General features: G+C 42.8%; 2 protein-coding genes across 5 annotated transcripts in view; both read right to left on the reverse strand.

Moving 5' to 3' along the window:
* Positions 1-2,766: 2,766 nt before the first annotated feature.
* On the reverse strand, positions 2,767-8,598 carry DYNLRB1 (dynein light chain roadblock-type 1). The gene is made up of 4 exons (XM_048322071.1): positions 8,410-8,598; positions 5,809-5,884; positions 4,321-4,488; positions 2,767-3,257 (listed from the first exon to the last, which is right to left on the reverse strand). The coding sequence occupies exons 1-4, from the start codon at positions 8,581-8,583 to the stop codon at positions 3,214-3,216; spliced, it is 462 nt and encodes a 153-aa protein (XP_048178028.1). The 5' UTR covers positions 8,584-8,598; the 3' UTR covers positions 2,767-3,213.
* A 2,387-nt stretch (positions 8,599-10,985) lies between these two features.
* ITCH (itchy E3 ubiquitin protein ligase) overlaps positions 10,986-24,617 on the reverse strand; it is a 59,785-nt gene continuing 46,153 nt past the window's right edge. For 3 of the 4 annotated variants that reach the window (XM_048321738.1, XM_048321735.1, XM_048321736.1), the window contains 11 exons: positions 24,393-24,465; positions 22,927-22,998; positions 22,161-22,249; positions 21,351-21,510; positions 20,931-21,064; positions 18,662-18,802; positions 16,842-16,962; positions 15,797-15,901; positions 15,471-15,567; positions 15,037-15,109; positions 10,986-14,375 (listed from right to left, as the gene is read on the reverse strand). In XM_048321738.1, coding sequence (XP_048177695.1) covers positions 14,276-14,375; positions 15,037-15,109; positions 15,471-15,567; positions 15,797-15,901; positions 16,842-16,962; positions 18,662-18,802; positions 20,931-21,064; positions 21,351-21,510; positions 22,161-22,249; positions 22,927-22,998; positions 24,393-24,465 — 1,165 coding nt within the window. In that variant the 3' untranslated portion in view covers positions 10,986-14,275. The remainder of the gene's footprint in view (positions 14,376-15,036; positions 15,110-15,470; positions 15,568-15,796; positions 15,902-16,841; positions 16,963-18,661; positions 18,803-20,930; positions 21,065-21,350; positions 21,511-22,160; positions 22,250-22,926; positions 22,999-24,392; positions 24,466-24,617) is intronic. The other variant, XM_048321737.1, reaches the window with a different exon arrangement.

The raw sequence follows: 24,617 nt of genomic DNA on the forward strand, positions 1-24,617 counted from the left end.
GCTGTAGCTCTGCTCACTTCAGCCCAGCCTCTCTTGGTGAGAGATCTTTGCCTTTGTGCCCTAGAGAAGTAGCTAAGACAAGATCAAACATAAATCTCGGACTGGTTTGGGTTGGAAGGGACCTTAAAACTCATCCGCATCCACTCCCTGCCATGGGCAGGGACACCTTCCACTATTCCAGGTTCCTCCAAGCCCTATGCAACCTGGCCTCAGACACTTCCAGGGATGGGGCAGCCACAGCTCCTCCGTGTCCTCTATGTGAGGGACACTGTCATCAGCCACCTTAGGCAGGGGAAGAGTTACTTGGGAGGGCACTGGAGCCAACACAAGATCCACAGAAGGTGTCTACAAGCTCAGCTTCTACAGTGTCACCTCCAGTCCTCTGCCAGAGCCTTATCTCGGCACAGAGGCAGCACAAGAGAACACATCCTTGGGCCTAAGTGCTGCTGTTCCCAGCCCAGGGCCATCCCCCAAACTCCCTTTCTTTACCTTAATCCATCAAGGTTTGTTTTCCCAGCAACAGATGCTTCCTCAGCCTTCAGTGAGGGATCCACCAAAACTAAAACAGACTTTTCCAAGACAGCAAACCAGCCCCAGCACAGAGCAGCTCCAAGGTGCAGGTGGCACAGCCTGTTCGGGCCTCCTGTGATCCTGTCTATGAAAAAGGATGGGAACCATAATGCTCATTTTTCTGCTTTTCCTCAGTTTGGCAGTAGTTTTACCATACAAATGATCAGGCCCAGACTCACAAAGCACAGGACCAGAAACTGAGCTCCATCCATCATTTTTTGACCCTGTTTATGATAACTTAGGGAAAGTGAAACCCTCCCGTAACTTACATCCAGGGAAATTACTGCCAGCTCTGTGATCCTCTCATGCTCCTGATCCAAATAAAACAGTCATGTTCCATAGTAACTAAATGGAAATTTGTTGCAGTGGGGATCCTGCAACATGCATATACCAAACCAGGAGTCCCATGGAAAGGAAATATATACGGTGGACAGACAGATTCTTGATAGCTGTTTCAGAGAGATGTTTATTTCTCCAGCCGCATGGCCGGAGCTCTGCTGAGGAACTGTTCCAGTCACGGGACCAAGGGTCCTTCTGCCCGCGCAGGGAACACAAACCAACCAATGGGAACGAGGCTGAGCAGGGGCAGGGAAACCCCGTGTCTGTGCCCTCAGGGCCCCTCTCCCAGGGCTCCATGGCAGGGGAGGGACCCCAACAGAAATTGTTTTTCTTCAGCTTCCTTCACTCCTTGCCAGTTTAAAAAAAAAAAATCTGAATTAACTTTGGATGCTGGTGTAGAGGTGGCACTGCATGGCCTAAGCAAGGCTCTGCCCAGATGGATCTGACAAGCTCCTCCAGAATCCAAACCCAGCTTCTTAAGAGCCTTTCATTCAAATTCCCAAGTATATTTCATGCCAGGCTGCTTTCAATTCCTGAGAAAAAAAACCCCAAACCAACCCCCAACCCTCCAACCAACCAGCACAGAGCAGGAACTCAAGTCATTTCACTGCAAGTTTATGATCTCAACACAACAGAAAAGGGCCATGATCTTTGTTTTGCAACAGGTTATTTATTACTGCTTGTTTTAAATAAAACCAACACTCAGTACTCTCTGTCCCAAGCTCCTGTGACACAAAGCCACTGGTAGGACAGCTATCCTTAAGGAAGTATCCAAAAGAATGCAGGAGATGCAGATTTTTCAGTGTTCAGAGAAGTAGCACTGCCACCTACTTGGGAAAGCCAAAATCCATAAGCAGGTCACCACCTCCAAGGAAACATTTCTCTGGGTTACAAACAACAACAGAGAGAGATCACTGAGGTCACATTTTTCTTCTGCCTTGCCTCACGGTTCAGTTATCCAGACTTCAGCTTGCTGGAGGTAATTGTTTTGGGAGGCAGCATTCAATTATTGGAGATCCCAAGCATTATATGAACTGCTGGGTATCAGGAGCTGCTCCAAAGGCAAAGCAGGATTCCAGACCCTATTCTCTGTTTTGATGGAATGGTTTAAACGAGACAGAATGTGAAGGGAAAACCAACACTGAGTCACAGTGGCAGCTGAGACACCCAACACACTGATGCTGCAGGGCTACAGAGCTCAAAAGGCATTTCTGACCTTCAGGGTCATGGCCACCCCCTGGAGGATCAGACAAAGTCCAAAAATTAATGTCCAGGTGTGAAAATGCACAGAAAAAGCCCTGAACATGCAGGTTACCTTGACTATTTGAGTCCCCACACACCCACCCACCCTTTGCTGGGCTCTGAAAGCCACAAGTGCCCAAGTCAACACCAACGTTTTTACCAAAATCTCCAAAGCTGCACTTTCTGGAGCACCCCCCAGCCCTGCTTTTTTTTTTTTTTTTTGAAGAAAAACTCCATCAAAATAACCCCTTGAGTATTTTGGAGTAACCATGTGAGCTTTCTTTGTCCTTAATGGCATCAATAAAAAAATACTAAAGGAAGATAGCAGATCAAACTGGCTACTGCGCTGTGAGAGCGTGAGATCTCCCATGGGCGGCCTCAATGGCCTTCCTTAGCCATGAAATTCTGTCTGGAACAGAGGGAAAGTGATAGGAAAATGCTACAACACAAGGGCCAATTGTGAGTGCACTGCACATGCCCTTGGGCCAAATCCTTGTTCAGAGAAAGCAAGAGACAAACAAAAACAGTCCTAGGAAGGTTCTGGTTTTTGAAAAACTCAGTCAATCATGAGAATACTTAAAATCTTCAGAAGAAAAACACGTAAGACAAAACCAGTCACTGGTGACACTTTTTAATTTGTTATGGACAGACTTTTCTGAAGTAAAACCAACAGAGTAAGACAGAACTAGCGGACAGGCAGAGTCATATTTACAGCCATTCAAAACTAAGAGTGTAAAAGCAGAGCTCAGTGGTGAAAGAAGCACAGAAGCATACAGAGAATAGTATTTTTTTGGTTATTATTAGAATTTTATTATCTTCTTAGCTATTAAAAGAATCTGTTGCATTTTTACTGCCCAATTCCAACTCACCAACTCCCTCTCAAAACTTGTGATACAAAAAGCGCCATTTTTTCTGTTTGAAGACAACAAAACCACCTGCTTTTATTTTTCCAAACCTTGCTGAAGACACGCAGCACAGTTAACACTAATGCTCTATTCTTTACCATTAAATAAAAAATAAAACAGTTGGGCAAAGGGAAAAAACCAGACTGAGTCAGTGTAATCATTCAGTTGGATTCTGGATGACAATCAGGAAATAGTCTTTATCTGGAGAGGAGAAAAAAAAAAAATTATTCTTTCATTCCTGGTATTTATTCACAGAAACAGTAAATTCCAACATTTTTCACATCTCTCTGATGCGCTGTGGGAACTCCAGAACCCTGACATTCATTCTCAATGAGTGAAACAGCCTCCAAGTGGCAGATAATTTATTTTATGGGTTTTACTGAGAAAAACTCTCAGCTTTAGAAGCTGCACGTTCCCAAGGCAGCCAAATTTAACCTTGTTTGTGCCAGGAAACAACTGGCACATGCCACAGTGGTGCAAGGTGGTCATTGCCCTTCTCTCACAGGCACACTGGGGGCTGCAGCTGTTTTTTCTGGAACACCACTTACTCCTCTCTTTCCATCCTTCCTGTGGAAATCCGAGGCTGCCTCAGCATGAGCCAGAGCCCGTGTTAAGATCTGCCCTGACCCATCCCTGCCTAGGGGAACTGCCATTCCCTGCTTGGCCTCTCCACCAGCCCCATCCCAGCAGGGAGCATGCAGGGACAAAGCTGAATTCCTGCCACCTGAAGGACCTACACTCATCTCGTTGCTTCCCAGTTTGGAATTCAGCAAAATACTAAGGATGTTTCCTGAAAAGAAGGCTGCTGCTGCTGCTGTATTCCATGATTTGTGATTACAGCCACAATGTGCTCTAATACTTTTCCCAGAATTGGAAAATCAGGACTGTCTTTGTTTTATCACTCAGTCCACAGTTCTGAATGGAAATTGCTCTCAGAACATATTTCTTTCCAAATCCTGAGGTTTTATACTGAAAAACAAAGCATGAGAGGGTGCAGCACACTCTCCAGCATTATCTAATATTTTCTACTTTGATTAACACAAAATGAGGGAAGGGATTTGCCACATTCAAACTTGACAAAGGAAACTTAGGTCAATGATAAAGCTTTCAACTCTCCAGGAAGCAGAACAGTTTCTTGGAAAGAAGGGATTATCCAACGTGAACACAAGCAGCAGGCACTCCTTCCAGGCTGACAGTGTCAGTCTCAAGAGAAAACAATCCTGCTGGATTCCCAGATTCCTGCTTTCACCCTGCTCTCTCCTACCTGGAGCAACCATGATTTCGTTCTTCTTGGAGCGGATCCGCAGGAATGTGAGGTCGTTCTGGGGATCGATGTCCCGCACGGTGCTCCTGGCCTTCATGATGAAGCTGTGCATGAGGCCGGCGTACTGAATGGTGGTGGAGTTGTCTATGGTGCTCTTGATGGGAATACCTGCAGGAGAGGGACAGCAAGGCTCAGTGACAAACCTCCAGAACCAGCCCTGCACTGGGCATCACCAGGTCCAACCTCGGTTGTCACTGCCCCAGGGTTTAGGAGTGTTCTCTCTGAAGGCAAGAGGAAAACATGAAGAAAAACAAGATATGAAAAAGCTGAGATGTGGGACCACAGCTATTTACCTCTAGTAGCATCAGTGCTTTACTTTTGCATTTTTAGTGTTGGAAATAGAAATAAATTAAACAAAAACAATTATTTGTAGAGGAGAGAGGGAATAGCAACGTTGCAGTTTTTTCTCCTGACTGGGGACATCTTTTCCGTTCAGAAAGGCTCCCCTACACCAGTTAAATGATACTGAGGTAGGCCAGGTTGGGATCAGTGACTATGGAGGACGTCAGCTGCTGCGTCACACAGTTCCAAGGCTGAGGCTCCAACATTCAGCCCTAAGAGGTGGTGCAGTCCTGGGAGGTCCCCGGTTCAGTGATAACCAGCCAGGAGGGTAGACACGCTGTTCAGCCAGAGCTTTCCCTCCCTTACACTTCAGCCACCCATTAGATGTGTTTTCCCACCAAAAGCCAGTCAAACCCCAGCTCATGTGCCAGAACACAGTAGCCAAGTACCAAATCCTGCAGGGCAGAACCAGGTGTGTATGCCAGTAACTGCAGCTGCAGCACCGAGAGCACAACCCACTCAACCATCGTGGAAAAGCAGTGAGCAGGAGCCAAACTGCATGATCTGATCCTCAGTATATTCACATGTAGCTACTGTCATCTTTTCTAAGGATTATTTGTAGGAAACATTCAATTTTAATTGACAATCACACAATTTTAACATTTTGGGCTGTTCACAGTGTATTCAGAGTGCTCTGAAGAAGTTGCTCTGTTGGACCCTTCAGAGACTCCAAAAAGAGACAACTTGCTGATGAATTCCATGAGGCCACAAGCACTAGGCAGTGCTAAAGAACTCAAGTCTGCCAGGCCAGCAGCATTCTGGACAGGTCCAGCAGCAAGATTTACACCTCATGAGAGCCTCAGTGCTCCTGATTAAAGTTTTCACAGACACAGTTTCAAACACTGGCATAACTCAAATATTTTGATGCTTTTGCAAATTATTTTATTTCCTAAAATAATAAAGTGAGCTTGCAGAAATGGGAAACCAATTTTCTCTTGTAGCCTGACTACTGTCTGCCTCCTTGGGCTCCAGGAAAACCTCTCCCAAAGCCAGACTCTAAGCTAAGTGCAAGTGGTACAAGCAGCAGCCCTCAAAGTGTGTGACTGGAGTAAGTGATAGGTCAGAAAAGTGAGGCTGACACAGCACCTTCCGAATTAACCACGATGATTCCCTGCACTCCCTTCTGGCTCTGGATTCGCTTCAGTGTTTCCTCCACCTCAGCCTGCAAGAGAAAGCACAAATCAATACAGGGTTACAGCTGCTCTTTGCCTCCCCCCAAAGCTTTGGGATAACGTGGCTGAAAACAAAACAAAGCTGCACAGGGATGATCAAACAAACACTGCCTACACTGGTTTATGTAGCCAACTGTCCGTACTTTGGTGCCACCTTTTCTGCAAGAGCTTTCCAGTTATCTTCCATCTGCCTTTCTTCTTCATTCATTTGTGATTATCATCCTGGAACTCCCCTCTCTCCTCCTCCCCAAGCCTCCTGCTGAAGGCTTGCAGCTGGAAGCTGCAGTCAGACTGCTACAATTTAGGTGTCAAACAAAAATAATCTTTGAAAAACTACATGGAATTTATGAAGAATGTAGGGAAAGGATACATTGTGGGTGCAAGATGACCTTCCCTTTTACCAAATGAATGCCAAAAGCAATTACAAATATGATAAGTGAGGGGAAAAACAATGAATGAACACTATTTGTTTATAATTCTGATTCGTGCTGAGATGGCCACAAGGCTGTAACCACTGCCAATAATTTACAACTTAAAAAAGGAAAAATGCAAATGCAAGCCAAGGCAATAGTCCTTCCTCTTCTCTATAAAAACCATCAAAGGAGGTTTCAGTACCTTCTGCACAACCTTCCTTCTACAAGACACCCATCATATGGGATCTGTAGCAGGGGAAAACCTTCACACCTGAGCTGATTTCCATAGCTGGGTGAGTATTTGGCATTTTTTATTCCCATTAAAAGAGAAACAAGCAGCATCATTCAGATCCTGCAAGGCAGAGTCCCACAGATGTGGTTTAGGAAGGGAGACAGGAATCCCCTGAACCAGGACAGGTGAGACCTACAAGGAGCATTTGGCCAAGGCTGTGTTCCCTGGGCGCCTTGAACAACCCTCTCCACTTCCTCCCACAGCAAACGGGCACAAAGACATCACAAGCCCTGTTCCCTGGGAAGAGACCTTGTCCAACAACACAACACAACACAACACAACACAACACAACACAACACAACACCAGCTCAGCCCCAGTACCACCAGCACTTTCCTCAGGGTGCTGTTGGTAACACGACCTGTGGCTCAGAAGAAATGGGACCCCCTGAGCTGGTCTTTATGAAGCAGAAGTTTTTCTGTGTGATCCAGCACAGAAAAATTCAAGTATTTTCAACAAAACTCTGGATTATTTCTGAATGCTGGACTATTCTCAAATGGAAGACAAGGGAAGTGAAACAAAGAACAAACTACAGGGTGTACAAATGCTGAGAAAATATAGTGGCAAAACGTTAAATCTATTGAGAAATTAGGATATGACTTCCTGCCTTCTTACTAGCACTGTTTAAGTCCTGATTAAATACTTTCCTTCACAGGACCTTAACAAACCTTTTCAGATGCAAAGCAGCATCCATAAAGGATACCAGTTTTCAATTTCCTCTAACACCTTTAGCTGATCTAACTCACAGGTGGGTGATCTGCTCTGACAGTTCACTGCTGCTGACATGGGAAGGTCCTGTTCCTCCTATTCCCACTCTGAGGCTTGTCCAGCACTTCCACAAGCCAGTGCAGCTCACCAGACCAACAAAAATAGTACTGAGAAAAAAATTACATATTTAATTCATGGAACAAACAAACCCCATTTTAATGAAGGGCTGAATAACGACAAGAGATAGCACACAGAGAAGGAGAGATGCACTCTAGGAAAGGAGAATAAACACTCCCTCATCACCATTTTGCTGCTAAACACCTTTTGCTATATGTACAACAGCAGCCTTTATCTTCCTGCTTCCATCTGGAATACCTGAACTCCTAGGTTTGCCTAAAAAGTACATCTTATTAGGGAATTTCAATTTTCCCTCTGCAACTTCGGTCAGCATTTATTTCTTTACAAATGTTGACATACATTTTGATCCCCAAATTTCATCAACATGCAATAGCCAGCAACGCACCTGAGCAGGGAGAAACCTCCAATACAATCACAATAGAACGAACACAGCCCGGGTTATTAAACAGCCAAACCCAGTCTCTTTTCCCTGACTGCTTCCAGCTTTAGGGATGTGCCCTGGCAGCCGTAGGAAATGCAGGTTTCGCTGTAAGCGTTTCCCCGGCACAAGGCTGGGCTGAATCGGGTGAAGGTTCGGCCTCTCCCCACAGTGACTCAGGGCCGGGCAGGGCCAGGGAAGCCCCTGGGAGGCAGCGCCGGGACCCCCGGGCCGGGCCCGCCCTGCACAAACAGGACCCCGCCCGGGGCCTGACACAGAACCCGACACAGAACCCGACGCGAACCGAACCGGGCCGGGCCGGGCCGGGGCTCCCAGACCCCGCAGAGCCCCCGCCGCCCGCAGCGGGGTCTCGCCTTTACCCGGGCCCCGCCCGCGGGGCAGCGCCTGAGCCTGAGGGGAGCCGGGACCGGCACCGGGACCGCCCCGCCCTGCACCGGCCGCAGGAGCCCCCGAGGGCCGGGGGGGGCACAGAGACCCCCGAGGGCGGCACAGGGGCCCCGCCCGGACTCCGGACAAGCCTCACCCACCATGATCGAGCCGCCGCCGCCTCCGCCCCGTCTCGGCCCCGGCGCTGCCCCGGAAGCGCTTCGAGCTCGGGGCGGGACCGCGCCGGGAACACCTCCCTGAGTCCCTCGGAGCCCCCACGAATCTCCGCCAGCCTCCCGGGGCTGCGGCGGATCGGGATCCGGCTTTAGGGACATCAGCCATGTGTGGGGAGTTTTCTCCCCTCAAATTGCCGTGTCCCCTCAGCTGCTGCCGGAGCCCCCCTGGGACACGGGCAGAGCCACTCCAAGGCATGGTGCACCCTAAAACCCTGGGACCTCCCTGCCACAGCCCCAGGGATCCGTGTCCTGAGGGTAAAGGTGTCTGCCGCCCTGCCCTTGAGAAAGGATCCTTGAGGAAGGATCAGCTTCCTTGGGGGAAGGACTGGGGATGACCCACAGTCTGATGGCAAAACAAAATAACGCACTGAAGAACTGCATCCCGCATAACCTCAGCTCTGTTCTACACACACAACAGCAGCATCTGGGACTTTCCCCATCCTCAGGCTCTGCTAGAAGTGAAACAAACGGTCCCAGAATGGTTTGGGTGGGAAGGGACCTTAAAGCTCATCTCATGCCACCCCCTGCCATGGGCAGGGACACCTTCCACTATCCCAGGCCCGCTCCAAGCCTCGTCCAGCCTGGCCTTGGACACTGCCAGGGATCCAGAGGCAGCCACAGCTTCTCTGGGCACCCTGTGCCAGGGCCTCTCCACCCTCACAGGGGAGAATTTCTTCCCCATATCCAATCTAAACCTACTTCCTATCAGTTTGAATGCTCCATCTTTCAGGACCACAACTCCAGCATCAGCAAACAGACACTGGGCTCCCACTGAGCTCCCACAGCAGTCACAGTGAGGTGGTAGTTGGGTGAAATGTAAAACATGGCCTCACAATGTGTTTTTAGATTTTTTTCCCCCTCTGAAAGCCAGGATTTGACACAGCAGGTAAGCTTGCTGGCCCTTCCAATATGTCAGAGCCTACTTTCTCCTTAGAGAAAACAAGATTTCTGCAATGAGCCCTGTCATCTGTGCACTGCTCGGCTGACAGGCTGAGAATGAACATGGGAACAGGCATTGCCAGAGATCAGGAAAAAATCCTTCTTTAGGATCCAAGAGATATGGCTATTTCCTCTTCTAGTGGCTATTTGCAACTCTGCAACCTAATTCAGTTAAATTCTAATCTCTCTTACCAGTCCAGCAGCAAGTTTCACAGCTTGGCTACAAGACCTCATTTTGCCATGGATTGATTTAACTTCCAGTCCCAGCTGTGATGGTAAGATTTGGGCAATAGTAAAGCTGTGGTTGATAATTTGGGCAATAGTAAGCAGCGCACAGCTGCCATCAGACACCCAAACCAAACATGGGTTTGTTTAAACAACCATTCCCATTTTGCCATGAACAAAACCAACACCCCTGCCCAGGGCTGGTGCTGACATTAGCACCATCATCATCAAAGCAAACAGAAAAGAAAATGCTGCAACTGAGACGTACATTTATCATACATATTGTATTGTACATATTGTGATTAATTTTTGCCTTTTTAAAATAAACTTCAGATGTATGTGAAATACCCCTGCGGCTGTACTCACATAAAGCTGCCCAAAGCAGTGTCAAATTCTGGGTTTACACAATTTATTAGGATGCTCTTAAGTGGTTCCATTCGAAGCTTGGAGGAAGCAACTCCACACCAAAAAGGCAGTCATTATTGCATGTATTTGCCTGGCACAGAAAATCATCCTTGGGATTTGCTGCCACTGATAAAATTGTGTTAACCGAGCCTGTGGGGAACACCTGGGAAAGTCAGCAGAGGGAGAACCCAGTGGGAAGGTCTGCAGCAGGGAATGTCACCCTCAGGGAAGGATGACCACTTTAGGGACCATTTGACCAAACTGGACATGACCAGGTCCCTGACACAGAATCACAAAATTAACAAGGTTGGAAAAGACCTTGGAGATCATTAAGTCTGACCTAAGACCTGACGGGACATCCCGTGAGCACTGAGGGAGCTGGAATGTCACTGCAAAGCCCATCTCAATTATCTGGGAAAGCTTGTAGCCATCAGGAGAGGTTCTGATGACAGGAGGAATCTAAATGCTACCTCCCCCTTCAAGGAGGATCAGGGACACTACAAGGCTGGTTGGCCTCATTGGAGCTTTCCCCCCTCCTTGGTGGCATTCTGTCAATCCTACCCACTTGCAGTGTCATTCCGCATTGCAGATATCCCTACAGCAGTGCCACAACAAGGTGTTACAGCTGTGGCTCCTGCAGAACCTCCCTCCAGCCTGTCTCCCTTCGGCCTCAGCAGCCTCACAGCCCTCACTGGCTCCTCAGGGCACCATCCACAAGCACTAAAAATCCAGGAATTGTGTCCGAAATCTCCTGTTCAATATCCAATGCAATCAACAAGGGTGGATGAGGTCTTGGGAAAGAACTATTCCTAAAGAATCCTAGTGGAAGGACAAGTCCAGGCAGCCTGACCCTCGCCCCCAGGAGCACACAGACAATTCATTTCCACCTGGATATTCTGTCACACATAAGGAATAAGGACCAGACCACCAGCTCTTTAAGTAGTTTTATAAAAGTATTTGACTTACTGAGATACTGTTACAGTTACCTGAGTATTTGAAATTACAATGCAAGGAAATATCGACAATGAATTTCAGTACAGTATTTTACAATCCAGTGCTGCTGATCCCAGTTTCTACACGAGTTCACTAGAGCACATATACACAAACAGTGATTCTTGGAGAAAATTAAAAGACACCACAAAAAAGGGGGCTGGAGATACCAATATAACAGAGTTGAGATTACAAATCCAGTGCAGCATGTAATAAAATTAAAACAACAACAAAAAACAAACAACAGAACACCCCCAAACATTTTTTTTACTGTTCTCAGAATAATAAAAAAAAAAAAGGTTGTTTTTTTTTTAAACACAAGCAACTGGATTAAAAAAACCCCAAACTTCCATTCTAGATCAGATAAAGACATGATGTATTTACTGTGCATGTCATTAGTATATGAACAGTACCTGAGCTACTTGTAAAAATAAGGCTTTGTTAATTCTCAGCATTTAATTTTCTCACTTCATTCTCATGAGGGAAAATTCTAAATAAAATTTCTTTTAATACTTGGTAATTAGGATCAATTGACAGTTGCATATGAATGTACATTTGTGACATACTATGAATTTATGCAGCTCAGGTTGCTAAAACAGTTGAAGCAGTGGGAGACAAACTCATTAATCTCTGCTGAAAATCCAATCCACAAAAACCTGTTATCTGGGATAGCAGCTGTTCTGGGCTCATCCCTGTATTGCTTCACCAGATCCCCAGAAAGAACTGAAAAGTGCACCAGTGGCTTGTATGAATTCCTTTTAATTTCTACACAACATGCTGTAAAAATTTAACAGATTTGTTCGTATGCCAAATGCCTAAGGAATCTGAACCTGTGCCTTCAGAAATATTGTCAGTGTAACATGGTAAAGTTGCTTTAAACTTTTTATATTTGGCCAAATCCAATATGTCACTGATTATTTTTCCGTCTCAATGAGCTCTTTATTTGCAATATTTTTAAATCATATCTGGTGCTTGGGATATCCAGCCCCCTTTCTCCCATCCTGGTACAGCAGAAAAGACATATAAACATGCCATTTAAATTAAAGAAACAATGGAATAAGTGGAATCCTGGACATCAAAAATATATACAAGCAGGTATGTTTTTCCTGAACTAAACATTTCAACCATAAAAATATTCAACAGCCAAACCCTATAGAACTAGGGCTAAGGCTATTTCAATTATAACTATTCTTTATTTTAAAAATATAGGGCTGACAGCCTTTTGGGTGATATTTATACATGAACAACAGTTCTAGGTTCCCTACACGAATCGTAAAGCAATATGCAGAACATAGACTATTTTTCATAGCTTAATCTTGCATTATCTTGCTTAATTTAATCTCTCTTGTAAATATGTTAGATAACTACATTTCAATGTAAGAATTAATATAAACAGAAAATATATATAAGGCTTTTTTCTGTTTTCCTCATGAGCTGTATACTGTGATAGATCCAAATGTTGTGGAAGTTGGCAATTCTCCTCCCAGTCACACCTGAAGGTGAATTCTCACCATCAATGAAACTTTAAACAAGGGGCATTTCTGTATCATCAGCACCTCTCCCCGGGCCTTCCTTCGATTAAGCCTGACAAGTCCCACCCTCCTGCCTTCCCCAAAGCTTTTATCACTGAGACCTGACACACTTGTGAACTCAGTTAAAACCTGTAGTGTCTTGGTTCTTTCTCAGGCCTCAATCAGATTTTCCCTCTTGTGGTTTAGATGGATGAGACAGCAGGAAAGAAATACTCTTTTCCAGACTGAACGTTCAGTTTTACACTTTCCCACTGTCCTGTTTCAGCTCTGTCATGTCAAAGAGTCTTAAATGCAGCTCCTGCCCCAGTGCTCTGAGCTGCAGGTTTGCTTTAATGTGTGCTACATGTTATTTCAAGTGTCACGTCTCTCACTGTGGCTACAGCTCATTTCACTGGTGTCTGCCTTCCTCCCTTCAGGGGAAGGGAGAGGGCTGACCAGACCCAAAAAGTGCATTCAGTCTAAAGGAGCAGTAAAATGCAAAATGTTCTTGTAAACCAGAAAAGAATTAACAGATTCTAAAAGGAAATAAAAGATGTTAATCCAACAGGAACTCACTACAAAAGTTACAGGCTGTAAGTAGCTTAGGGTGAATTAGCTTAGAAACCTCCCCAAAACTTTAGTTTCAAACTTTATAGAACTATTTACTGATGCTCCGGCTTTCCGAAAACCTGAAATCCATGTCTGAACTTTCTAATCCTCTTGGCCTCAGCCAGTCTCACACATCAGTTCAGCCGCAGAAATGATGAGCAGGATCATTTTCTGAATCCAGTTGTTTTGTGTCTCTTCCTGAGAGCCCAACGAACTCTTCGGAGCAAACTGACTGCAACATGTAGGAAAAACACTGAGGGTAATGTCCATTAATGCTGCTGACAAACATCAGCCTGCAAACAGGAACCTCAATGGAATCAGTGCAATCCCAGCTGGGCTTGTCTTTTGCAAAACAAGTGAAGTACCACAGTGTTAATATTGATTTCAAAGTTAAAATGTGTTACACAGCAAAAGCTCAGAATCCTTAAGAGGGCACAGAGCAGTGTTCCAACAACTTTGGGCAGGTGCCTGTTTTGCTGACAGGAGCAGGATTGAGATAAACCAAAGCGAAGCTATGCCCTGGATTTGTGCCACAGTTTGACATCCCCTTAACAGCAGCTTGAGTCCAGCTGGCACATGAGCAGACTCCAGGCAGGGAAAAACAGTCTGGCCACCCTTGAGTTAGAAAAAGGAGCTTAAGGAATGGAGCTGCTCACGGCACAGAGGTGGATCCAAGCTGGCTCTGACACTGCTGTGAAGAGGCTCAGGATGCTGCTGCAGCATTGCAGCTACCAATGAACTTCCCAGTGCATCAGTAGCAAAAATGCTACTAAAAAGGAAAGACAAAACTATTGTTAAAAATCTGTCAGTCATTAAGGACACATTCTAATTAATGAATGGTAAAACAAAGCAGAGCCCAAAGCTGTATTAAACCTCTACTTCGGTCATTAGTCACTCGTAGCCATATCTGATTCCGCATTTGATTTCTGAAAGTGCTCAGCAGAATTCCAGAGTTAATGTGGATAACCTCAGGATAACATCCATTTATTTACACATTAGTACTGTTAAATAAATCCAAGTCATTTCTACTTTACAATGAAGTGTGCAACAAGCAGAAGAAGTGAAGAACATACATCGTGTTGAGTTCACATTCTTCAAGGTGCAAATTTCAGCTACTCTTGCCCAAATCCTTCTGTTTCTTCAATTGCAAATAACAGCTTTTCCTTCAACTGCTCATAATTCTTATATGGTGGAAGGTCTAAGCGATTGAAACTGAAAAATAAAAAAAGTTAAGTACTGGTGAAGAATTCAAAAGTAACAAAAAATCCATTATGAATAGGGGTGATTGGAATTTTTGCTGTGGAGATGGATACAGGTATTTATACCCTGAGAAACGCTGACTACTGATATAAATGTATGTATTTCTGAGGGCAGAGGTTAGGATTCAAGTGCTCATACAATGATAGTTTTGGCTAACTTTTCCTTGGAGGAAAACCAACCTCTAGCTGGTTAATTAGAGTCATCACTCAGATTGGAAATTTTCAATTTGTGTGGTTTTACCTACCACTATCACCCGAAGAAATGAGTAAAGTGACCTTTTCTCTGGGAAGTGTGTGACTGTGGCTATTTCACTAAGGTGTGCAGTCGTAACAACGGATAGTCCCAACCTTGCTAGACAGTACTGTTAATTACTTTAATTGTTCTGTAACATAATACACAAATCCATGGAATGCACAATGAAACCTACTCCAAGCCACATGAGCTTTTCAGAAGTTCAGCTATTATTCAACGAAATAGTTCATTGGTGTAATTTGTGTTTGCTTTCACAGAGTCTCAACTATTTCAGCATATTACCCATTTACTAAAATGTCAAAGCAGACTGTGCTCAGCAAAACCAGAGCAATAGCAATATTCTGGTTTGTTATGTACTCACCAGGTATGACTTCTGGGTAACCAGTTTTCCTTTCCAACTTTTTCGATACAAAATTTTTGGGGTCCATTGCTCCCTGTAACAAATTCCAATAGACAAGGCATAGGTCCAGCTACCTTTGTATCATTATAGCACACACCTGAAGCATGCAAGGCTTAAAGAAAGCAGGATTACCATTATTTGCACAGAGAAGGGACATTTGTCTCACTGTACAGCTCTGCCTGGATCAAAGTACGCACGTGGAGAAATGCACCATGAAGCAATTTTAAAGCGCAATAAATAGGTGTAAACATTCCTTCCCTTTTTCCATCATAGCTCAAGTATATGCAGGGCTTACCAAACAGCATTCAGTGTAAGAGTCATTAAAAATGCCATAAATATATAATTTGGTTCTTTTAAAAAGTATCTCCTGCATTAGAAGGGTTATTAATACATACCCATGAGGTCAGCAAATCCTCCCACTGGCAATCTGCATGTTCCAGTCACAAACTGCAAGAGTCTCATTCTCTTCTCATTATCTATTTCTTTCACAAACTGAAAAACAGTAATTGAAATAAACATTTAGGGATAGAGTCAATCTTCAGATTTTCACATGATCACCAACCACAGATGAACAGTAACGTGGCTGTTAGGAACATCTGGATTAGCAGTAACAGTTTCTATCTGCACTCTGCAGGTGTGCTCAGTGTTCTGACTACTGTTCACAGCTGTAGCTGTGCTCTGCAACTTCTGCTGGTCTGAGAATAAAGCAAAGTCTGCAAACCTGCCAGAACCACATGATCTGCCTGCTGGTCCTGGTGTAGTGCCTGTAGATGGTGTGTCTCTGCCAGTCATTCAGGTCAATTTCTTGCATTCCACAGAGAAGCACCTTTGGGGCAGAAAAAGGGAAATAAGCAGAGGAGTACAAATTTCCACTTTCCTTCTGTGACTTCCCACACAGCAAAAGAGAACAACTGGACCCTCACTTAGCAGCACCTGCAATAACTGTGCACTTGGTTTTAATTTTAAACTTCATCCAGAACTTCTATAAACAAAGACTGGTGATGGCTCATGAAGTGTATTTGGAGAGGCCACAAGTTAGAGAGCATCTCTGTTGTGAAAAATGGAGTAATTGCTTGCAATTTTAGGAATAAATTCTTCCCTCTGAGGGTGGGGAGGCTTGAGTACAGGTTGCCTAGAGAAGCTGTGGCTGCCCCATGCCTGGAAGTGTCCAAGGCCAGCTTAAAGGGGGGTTGGAGCAACCTGGGATAGTGGAAGGTGTCCCTGCACATGGAAGGGGGCTGGAACAAGATTATTTAAGATCCCAACCCAAACCATTCTGGGATTCTATGTAGACATTCGAACCAGAACAGTTTATCTTTGCCATACAATTCTTCACTAGGGATAGGATGTTTTGTTTTGATGGTTCTACTTTTCAAACCAAACAGATGCTTCAGAAGTTGTAATTTTGAGAGATCAAACTGAGAACTTGGCCCAATCTATATGCACCATCCACTGCATATCTGGTTTTATCTCCCATTCTGTCAAGTTACTCATTCTTTGAACACAGGCGAATCAAAGAATCACGAAAACAAAGTAAGAAATTTCTCCTGACAGAATCTTGGCCTCTAGAAACATCTAAGTTGGCTGCAAAGAGGAAAGTTAAGGAAAACACATTAATCTAATACTATTCCATGAAGTTTCCCACATATTCCCTATAAAACAGAGTTGTCAGCCTAAGTGAGTTCTGCTCTTCAGATGTACTGACTGGAGTTTAAGTATTTTATGTGTAATGGCCTGGATCCAGCAACAGCCAAGCAATCCTTTACCTCCAGTTCCTTTGCATCAAAATACTGCAAATACTGTTGTGGCAGAATTTCATTGAAGCCTTCAAAGAAAGCCTGTGTCTGCTCCTCAACACCTCGGGACAGTCTCCATTCTGCTACTAGCCTGGAAAAGAAGACACACCAAGACATTTTAAAGGGCTTATGCTAACCCAAGTCCACATCTTTGCCTATTTTGAGATGAACTGTAAGCCAATTTAAAAAAACATGGAAAGTCTGGAAAGTTCTGGGGATAGAGCTCTATATAATTTTATCAGCAGCCTTTACTCTGTGCAAATGATTTCATTTTTTCTCTAAATTAAACCCTAAGTGTTCAACCATTCTGCTACAGAAGTGTTTTGGACTCAAAGAGGAGGCAGCATCTCTTCACTGATTACATTAATGAGAGCACAGCAGTCCCAAGGTATTTGAAGATTTTGTCTGATATTCTCCCCAGAAATCTCAGTTGTTATCCATGACAAGGTAAAAAACAAGTCAAGCTGTACTGGTGAAGAGCAGCAGGACTGCCAGCTTACCAAGCAGTGACTATGTCCATTTGGAAAGTTCCATATTTGTTTCTGTTAATCATGAAACTTTGCTCTGTGGCAGAAACTCCACTCTCCATTAATAAAAGGGTGAAAAGCAGGCAGGAGACCCGGAGAACCTGAACCCAGGGAGAAGCAGATATTATGCTGAATTCAAGCCTAACCTGTCAGGAGCACTGGAGTCTAAAGGAGAGGTGGCTATTTCTCATTTCAGTCCTAGAAACTCTGGGGACTTAAAGCAGGACTTGGAGTAAGACAAAAGAATCTGAATGAAACTGGAATCCGAGCTCTCCCTGGGTTCCTAGGAACTAAAGAAGAATGATTTCCTGCAGATCCTCCCTCCTGCCAAATGCCAGTATGTTTCTTGTGCAAACACCACCTTTTTTGTGAATTGCTGAAACGTCTGCAGATTTCTCATGCGATGAAAATAGAGCCCACTCCCGACTCCCTCCCCCTGCCCACGGAAAAAACCTTCACAGAACACATCCTAACAAAGAGGAAAATGATTCAGTTTAGTTTGTGCCTGCAATGTGTGATGACATTTTTTTGTTTTTGCAAGCACATCCTCCAAGCTTTTATGTTGACATTCACACCTTAAATCAGAGCTGCTGTACTGCTGTACACTGAGGAAGGAGGGGCTATTTCAGAACAAAGCAGGTCACTGTTCATATTTTTATTCCTTAATCGCTCTTAGGCTCCTTCACTCTTAATCTACTGCTTTAAAACATTTTGGTGCTGCAAATATGATCCTTACTTTATGACAATACAACGTATGACATCATTCATACCACTGTTACAACTACAAGACCAGTTCAGATAAAACTAATAGCAATTCTAAGTATCTTTGAAAAATAAGAATCTTCACAAAAGCATCCAAAAATGTTCTCCAAAAAAATCCAACAAAAACCAACCCCTCAAAACTCCAAATGAACCAGAAATGGCTGGCTAGAACATCAGCAGGCTATGAAACAATATAATAATAAACACATGTAACATTTCATGAAATACCTGACATTCACAATTCTTGTCATGGTGTTCTGCTAAACTGAGATAACATTAGAAAAAAGTGGACTTTCTTCTAACCATGATCTTTAGGAAAAGTGCATTTTAGAAACTTATTTCTATCAATATTCCTCTTTCAAATATGAGATCCAAACACTTGCCACTTGTTGCCAGCATCAGCAATTATTCAGCAATGCTTTAGATGACACAGTCTTTTGTTGCTAGAACTCAAGAAAGAAAATGACCAAGTATTTTAAGGTCTTCACTTATTCTTCTCACCTGATGTAGTCTTCTTTATTTTCTTCTGTGACCAGAATGTTGCTACCATTTGGCTTCAAATCATGGCTTTTGATTTCACCTAGTATTTCTTTATCAACAGAAAAAAACATTTCCAAGCCACATTCTTCAATATCATTCTCTCTGGAAGGAAAAAATAGTTTTAAATAACTGTGTTGAGAACTTGCACACAGTAGAGGACATGAATATAAAGAACCTTAAGGCAGAAGGTTTGGAGCTAAATGGTCAAGATAACGAAATGCTCCTTACACAATAATTACAGCCTTGCAAGAAGTCCTGGAGTTTATAAGTTGATTTATGCTTTTGCAAAGTGAAGAACTGCCTGAATATACAGAGGTTTTCATGACCATTTTCCTCCACAATAAAGTGCAAAATCAAGGCATTTATCCTGGCCCAGAACACAGAAATGCCACTCTTGGAAACATGGCTGTGGTTTATCAAGCCCCATGATGCAACTGCACTTCTGAACTTCATCTTTCTGAAATACAGGGTATTGCATGAAACCTTGGGTGAGGAGGGAAGGCTTCAGATGAAGGGCTGATTTTATTTCATCATCCACCCCTTTTAAAAAGAAAGCTACATGCTCCAGCTCAGTTTGAGCACAGAGGTTTGCCAGATGACCTCTAAAAGTCCCCTTCCAAGCTCAGTCAACCTGTGACATCTTCAAAATTGTGGGAATGAGACGAAGAGCTCCATGATACAAGTGCCAAGGAATGCTTCCTGCAAAGTTGTAAGATTTGGTTTTTCTGCAAGGAACAAATTTATGTCTGTCCTGACAGACATGGCTCTTCTCCCCTGGAAATGTGCAGTCCTTTCCTCAGGGGTACCTCCAGCAGCACTACAGACAAGCAGGCTCAGCTACCCTGAAGTTTGGGTCTGGACTGGGAGGACTCTGCAGCCCTTGGAGGTCCAAAGGCTTTTGTCCAATTCTCACATCCTTAAGTATTTTTTCAAAGGGGCAAAGCCTTTCCTGGACTACAGCCTAGAAGATTTCTATCACTGCAGAAATTGCTTTGAATTAAAATGAAGGCACATTAGCAGCACATCCATGGGGTGCAGAACATTCTACTCTGAAAACCAAATAAAATTCCTATCTCAATTCTTAAGCATCTCATATGCTGCTTTCTCTGCTCCTCATATTTATAAATATTTAGCAATATTTAAGATAAACCTTCCAAGAATCACCACTACAGGAGATGAAAATCCTGGCTTTTATATTTAGTTTTGCATTTCAAAAACCAATCTATTCTCACATCTTCTATGGAGCTTTCAAAACACGTTTAAAACTAGTCTGTCTTAGTGTGATTCTTAAGTAAAATGCTTTGTCTCTAGTCACAAGAAAGACTAATTTTTCTGTGAAATTGTTTTTACTATAACTGAAGAAAAAAAATTTACTCAATTTGTCTTTCTTTCTTTTTCTTCTAATGTATTTCTTACCTCCTGGCATCCTCCTATGGCAAAATCAGTATAGAATTACAATCAAAGGGGTTTTAAAGATGACTTCTTAAAATATCTGTAATACGTAATTCCAAAATAACTGTGGTTTAGAAATTCCACATCCTTTTTACTTGCTCATGTCTGGTGGGGAATTTGCAAAGGAGTGGAAGAGGAGGACTCCACAAGAGCATGGACACAGAGGTGCCCGACCACGGAGATGTGGAAGGCTGCAGGTAGGAATGATCTGGAATCATTAAGCTTGGAGCAAAAATACCAGGACAGCTAGAATTTCTTTAAAGCATTAAATCTTCAATACTAACCTTGAAGTCAAATTGCAAGTGTGACTAACAGAAGAATTATGTGGTAGTAAATAATAAACTACATTTGTTAACTTTGTGTTATTGTAGCACTACACATTTTGTTTTCTAACTAAACCAGGTACTAGAGAAACATTAAATGGATTTTTGCTGATTTCTTTTAATCAGTTATCTGAGAAGTCTCAGTCAAATTTACTCAAGCCATTTTATTTGTAACCATGTTCAAGACTGCCACGTCTGTATGTCTAACTAGAATTAATAAAGCCAACAAAAACATGAACACAAGATACTGCATGAAATATTCAGTGAACTAGAAAAGCTCTGCATTAACAAATCATTCTTTGTGTATCTTAAGTCACAGTAAAAATTCCATACTGCTCTGCAATGTTAGATTATACTTTTCAGTGGGGTTGTTAGATTTACACCTACTTCCTGGCAGAAGTGGAAACCAAAACCATTGTATTGCTATTTCAAGAACAAAATGAAGTCAAACTCACTTTACCCAGATGAGAGAGTTGTAAAACTCTGGGTCAACAGATTCTAAATCCTTGAGTCCTACTGCCTTGTTTAGGATACGTTTATAGAATGGCAGAGAGAAACCAGTGTCAATGAACTTCCCATGGAACAAAGCCTGAGGAGCACAAAAACAGAGAAAATAATGCAGATGTGATGATTCAGGACTTAAGATGACAATATTCTGTTCTCTGTGCCCATGAAATCTGACAGCCAAAGAATTCAACCAACCTGAATATCATGACTACCAATATGCTGAATTAGTTAATTCCAACAGGAGTTACAGCCAAACACCTGATAGTTTCAACTCAAAAGTGGATTTTTAATTATCCATCTGATGGCACAATATTTATTTATTTATAGGAAAATTACAGGGCAGGCCCTCTTCCTGCTTTAGGACTTACCATGGCAATGAACCTCCCGATGAATCTGAAGTATTTCAGGTGGTCGGGGTTGATGTAAGAGGCTGGGTTTATCTGTAAGCAGTAGTTATCTTTCCCTGCATATTCAAACAGGCAATACATGGGGTTCAAGACTTCGTGTGACAATAGAAAGAACCACTCCCTGAAATCACACAAACAATAAAAACACATTTCAAAATAAATCACAGCAGAAATGACTGCAGCTAACTCATGTTGACTCAGGCCCTTGTTGGCACAGTCTGCCTCCTTCCCCAGAGAGCAGCTGGCCCACACTGACACCAGAGGGAAACTAGAGCAAATTACAAATTAAAATGCAAAGGTGCAATGATACACAACTGTCAGTGGTTTGGATAAAACCCACTCTTATCTAAATGAGCACATTACAAGTCTACCACTGATCTAAACATCCGGGGTTGGGGAATGCCAATTAACATATGCACTTCTCAGTTACATTCCAGTCAAGATTTTGGATTTAAATGTAGATTTCTGTTCATTTTTTCAATAAACTCTACTTTGAGATTAACGGTTGGGTCAAAAGCTCACTTTAGATGAGTAAACTGCATCTCTTTAATCGTGGAGATGATTAAAGCCATTTCTAATGCAAACTGAAAATCACTTTATACAGTTTTAAGAGAAGCAAACATCTTGCAGAACTGCCTTCCTCAGATGTTCCAAGATAAGGAATAAACTTCACTCCTATTGTGAAAGCACTGCAGTTTAAGTATCTGCTTTGGGGAAGCCTTCACATCACTTACAGAACAAGTTATTATCTGCCATTTCAATGTAGTTTACCTTGCCACACCTCCATAATCTAAACCTTCTTCACCAGGGAAAATAACCCATAAACGTCTCCGGAGATCCTGAGGGCTGAAGCTCATTATCTTAGTGAAAGAAAAACAATCAATTCTTTTTAAGAAAACAGCTATAAGCACTGGCTAGAATTATTACTATTTTCTAACAAGAACTAGAGCTTTTAATAATTTGGAAAAATTTTAACCAGGGTCTACAGAGCTTAACATTTTAACCTTAGGTCTACAGAGATTAACAAGAATTTCACTACTAATAATGCAAATAGAATTAATAATTTTTGTTTTTAAAAAAATTAATTACTCATTTCAAGACAACCAGACTAAGATCAACTTAATATATTTTCGTACATAGCCCACACTAGAGTACAACACACTGTGAGGAAAAATGCACTAACAAACATCAGCACAACTTGAAAACATCCTGAGAATGGGGTGCTGCTCTGCCCCGGCACGCTCCTCAAAATTAACTCACATTTTAAATCACCCTGAGGAAAAACTTAAAAAAAACTAACTAAAAAAAAAAAAAAAAAAAAAAAAAAAATCACCTTTGCCAGATAAATCAGTGCCAGAACTTCATATTTTAACATGATCTTCTAAGTGTGAACGCAGCCTGACTATTAAACTAGTATTTTTGTTAGCCTGACTTAAAGTAACATTAGCAAGCTATCAAAGGCTCAAAAATGACATGTGACAAGAAATTTAGTAACTCCAATTTTCATGCCCATTACTCTCATGTTTTAATACAATACCTGCTGAAACGAGTCCTCAAATAATGTTTTCCTGCTCACTGTGATCTTTATGTGCTGTGGCATTGCCAGTTGCTGAAAGGAAATTTTTTAGAGGTGAAGGGTACAATCACTTAAAGTTTCCACTACTGAGTTTGGACCGGTATTTGTTGTATATATTATAACGTACAGTTGAATTTCGTTAATTTATATAAAACAAACCCAGTAATCAAGGTATCTGAATTGGAATTTAATCCAAGAACAGACTGCTTCCAACATTACTATCTACAGTGGCATGCACACATCTCCAGATGCTGCTCAGAACAGGTTAAATATTGCACTCCTACAAGATACTGGAAAACATGAAGATCAGTAACATATTCTACCTGAGAAAGGGTTTCTACCCCAGAATTTATGAGACACATGAAGTACCTCTCCTATGAAAAAAGGCTGAAAGAACTGGGATTGTTCAGTCTGGAGAAGCTTCAGGGTGACATAATTATGGTTGGAAGGGACCAACAAGAAAGATGAAGAGAGGCTACTGAGAAGGGCCTGGAGCAACAGGACAAAGGGAATGGCTTCCCACTGCCAGAAGGCAGGGGTAGATGGGATACTGGGAAGAAATTGTTCCCTATGAGGGTGGGCAGGCCTTGGCACAGGGTGCCCAGAGAAGCTGTGGCTGCCCCTGGATCCCTGGCAGTGCCCAAGGCCAGGTTGGACATTGGGGCTTGGAGCAGCCTGGGACAGTGGAAGGTGTCCCTGGCCATGGCGGGGGGTTGGAATGAGATGAGCTTTAAGGTCCCTTCCAACTCAAACCATTCTGTGTTTCTATTAATTTAATAAAAAATTAAAACATTCAGGCTATACTGCACAAAATTCCAAGTGAAAAATGAGGCTCTCCACTATTTTCAAAGGATAATTCAGTGACTCTTGAAAACTGGAACATTTAAACCTAAGACTTTTTCCTAAACACGAATTTACTTCATCTCTTGATATAAAGAGCTTAGAGGACCAAGACTGACACACTGGAATTTGGTATTATGTTAGAGCACCCTAACATGCACCACAGTATATCCTTCAGTGCTTAGACATGTCTGTTGTGTGGCAAATGCCCTGCATTTTCTGCCAGAAGTGGGTATTTATACAGAAAGTAGATCGTGTATTAGCTCTAAAAATACTGCCTCCATATATTCCTGTATGAACAGCAGCAAGAAAATGCTATTCAGAAACCCACCACTTCAAGAAAAGTAGGTAAATCGATGTCTTCCTTTATTCTAAAACATTTTAAAGCTATAAGTTACATTGCTTTAAAGCTTACCTGAGATGATACAATTCAATACAATACAATGTATTTCCTCCTTCCTAATTTACCTCACCTTTAACCTTAAAGTAGTTTGATTCCCTTTATTGGAAGGCACTGAAGAAGGCATTGAAACCATCTAAGCAAAACCAAAAATGCAAGCAAATATTGCCAAGAAATGAATCCGTACCTGACACCAGAATCTGAAATAATGGACCTTGGCCTTGAAATCACGCACATAAGCTATCTGGGGTCCATTGTCTCTGCAACCAAAACGAGGAAAAGAATGAATTTCCAAGTGTTTTTGTAACTGAAGTAAAAGTCTGCGAATGTTTTAGTTATACAGCTGTATGGTTTAGCTGGCTATCTAGTCACATTTTTTGATTTTGGAGTGTAATTTCTTGTTTTTAAACTA

The sequence above is a fragment of the Corvus hawaiiensis genome, chromosome 17 (assembly GCF_020740725.1).
Source record: "Corvus hawaiiensis isolate bCorHaw1 chromosome 17, bCorHaw1.pri.cur, whole genome shotgun sequence".
Classification (NCBI taxonomy): domain Eukaryota; kingdom Metazoa; phylum Chordata; class Aves; order Passeriformes; family Corvidae; genus Corvus; species Corvus hawaiiensis.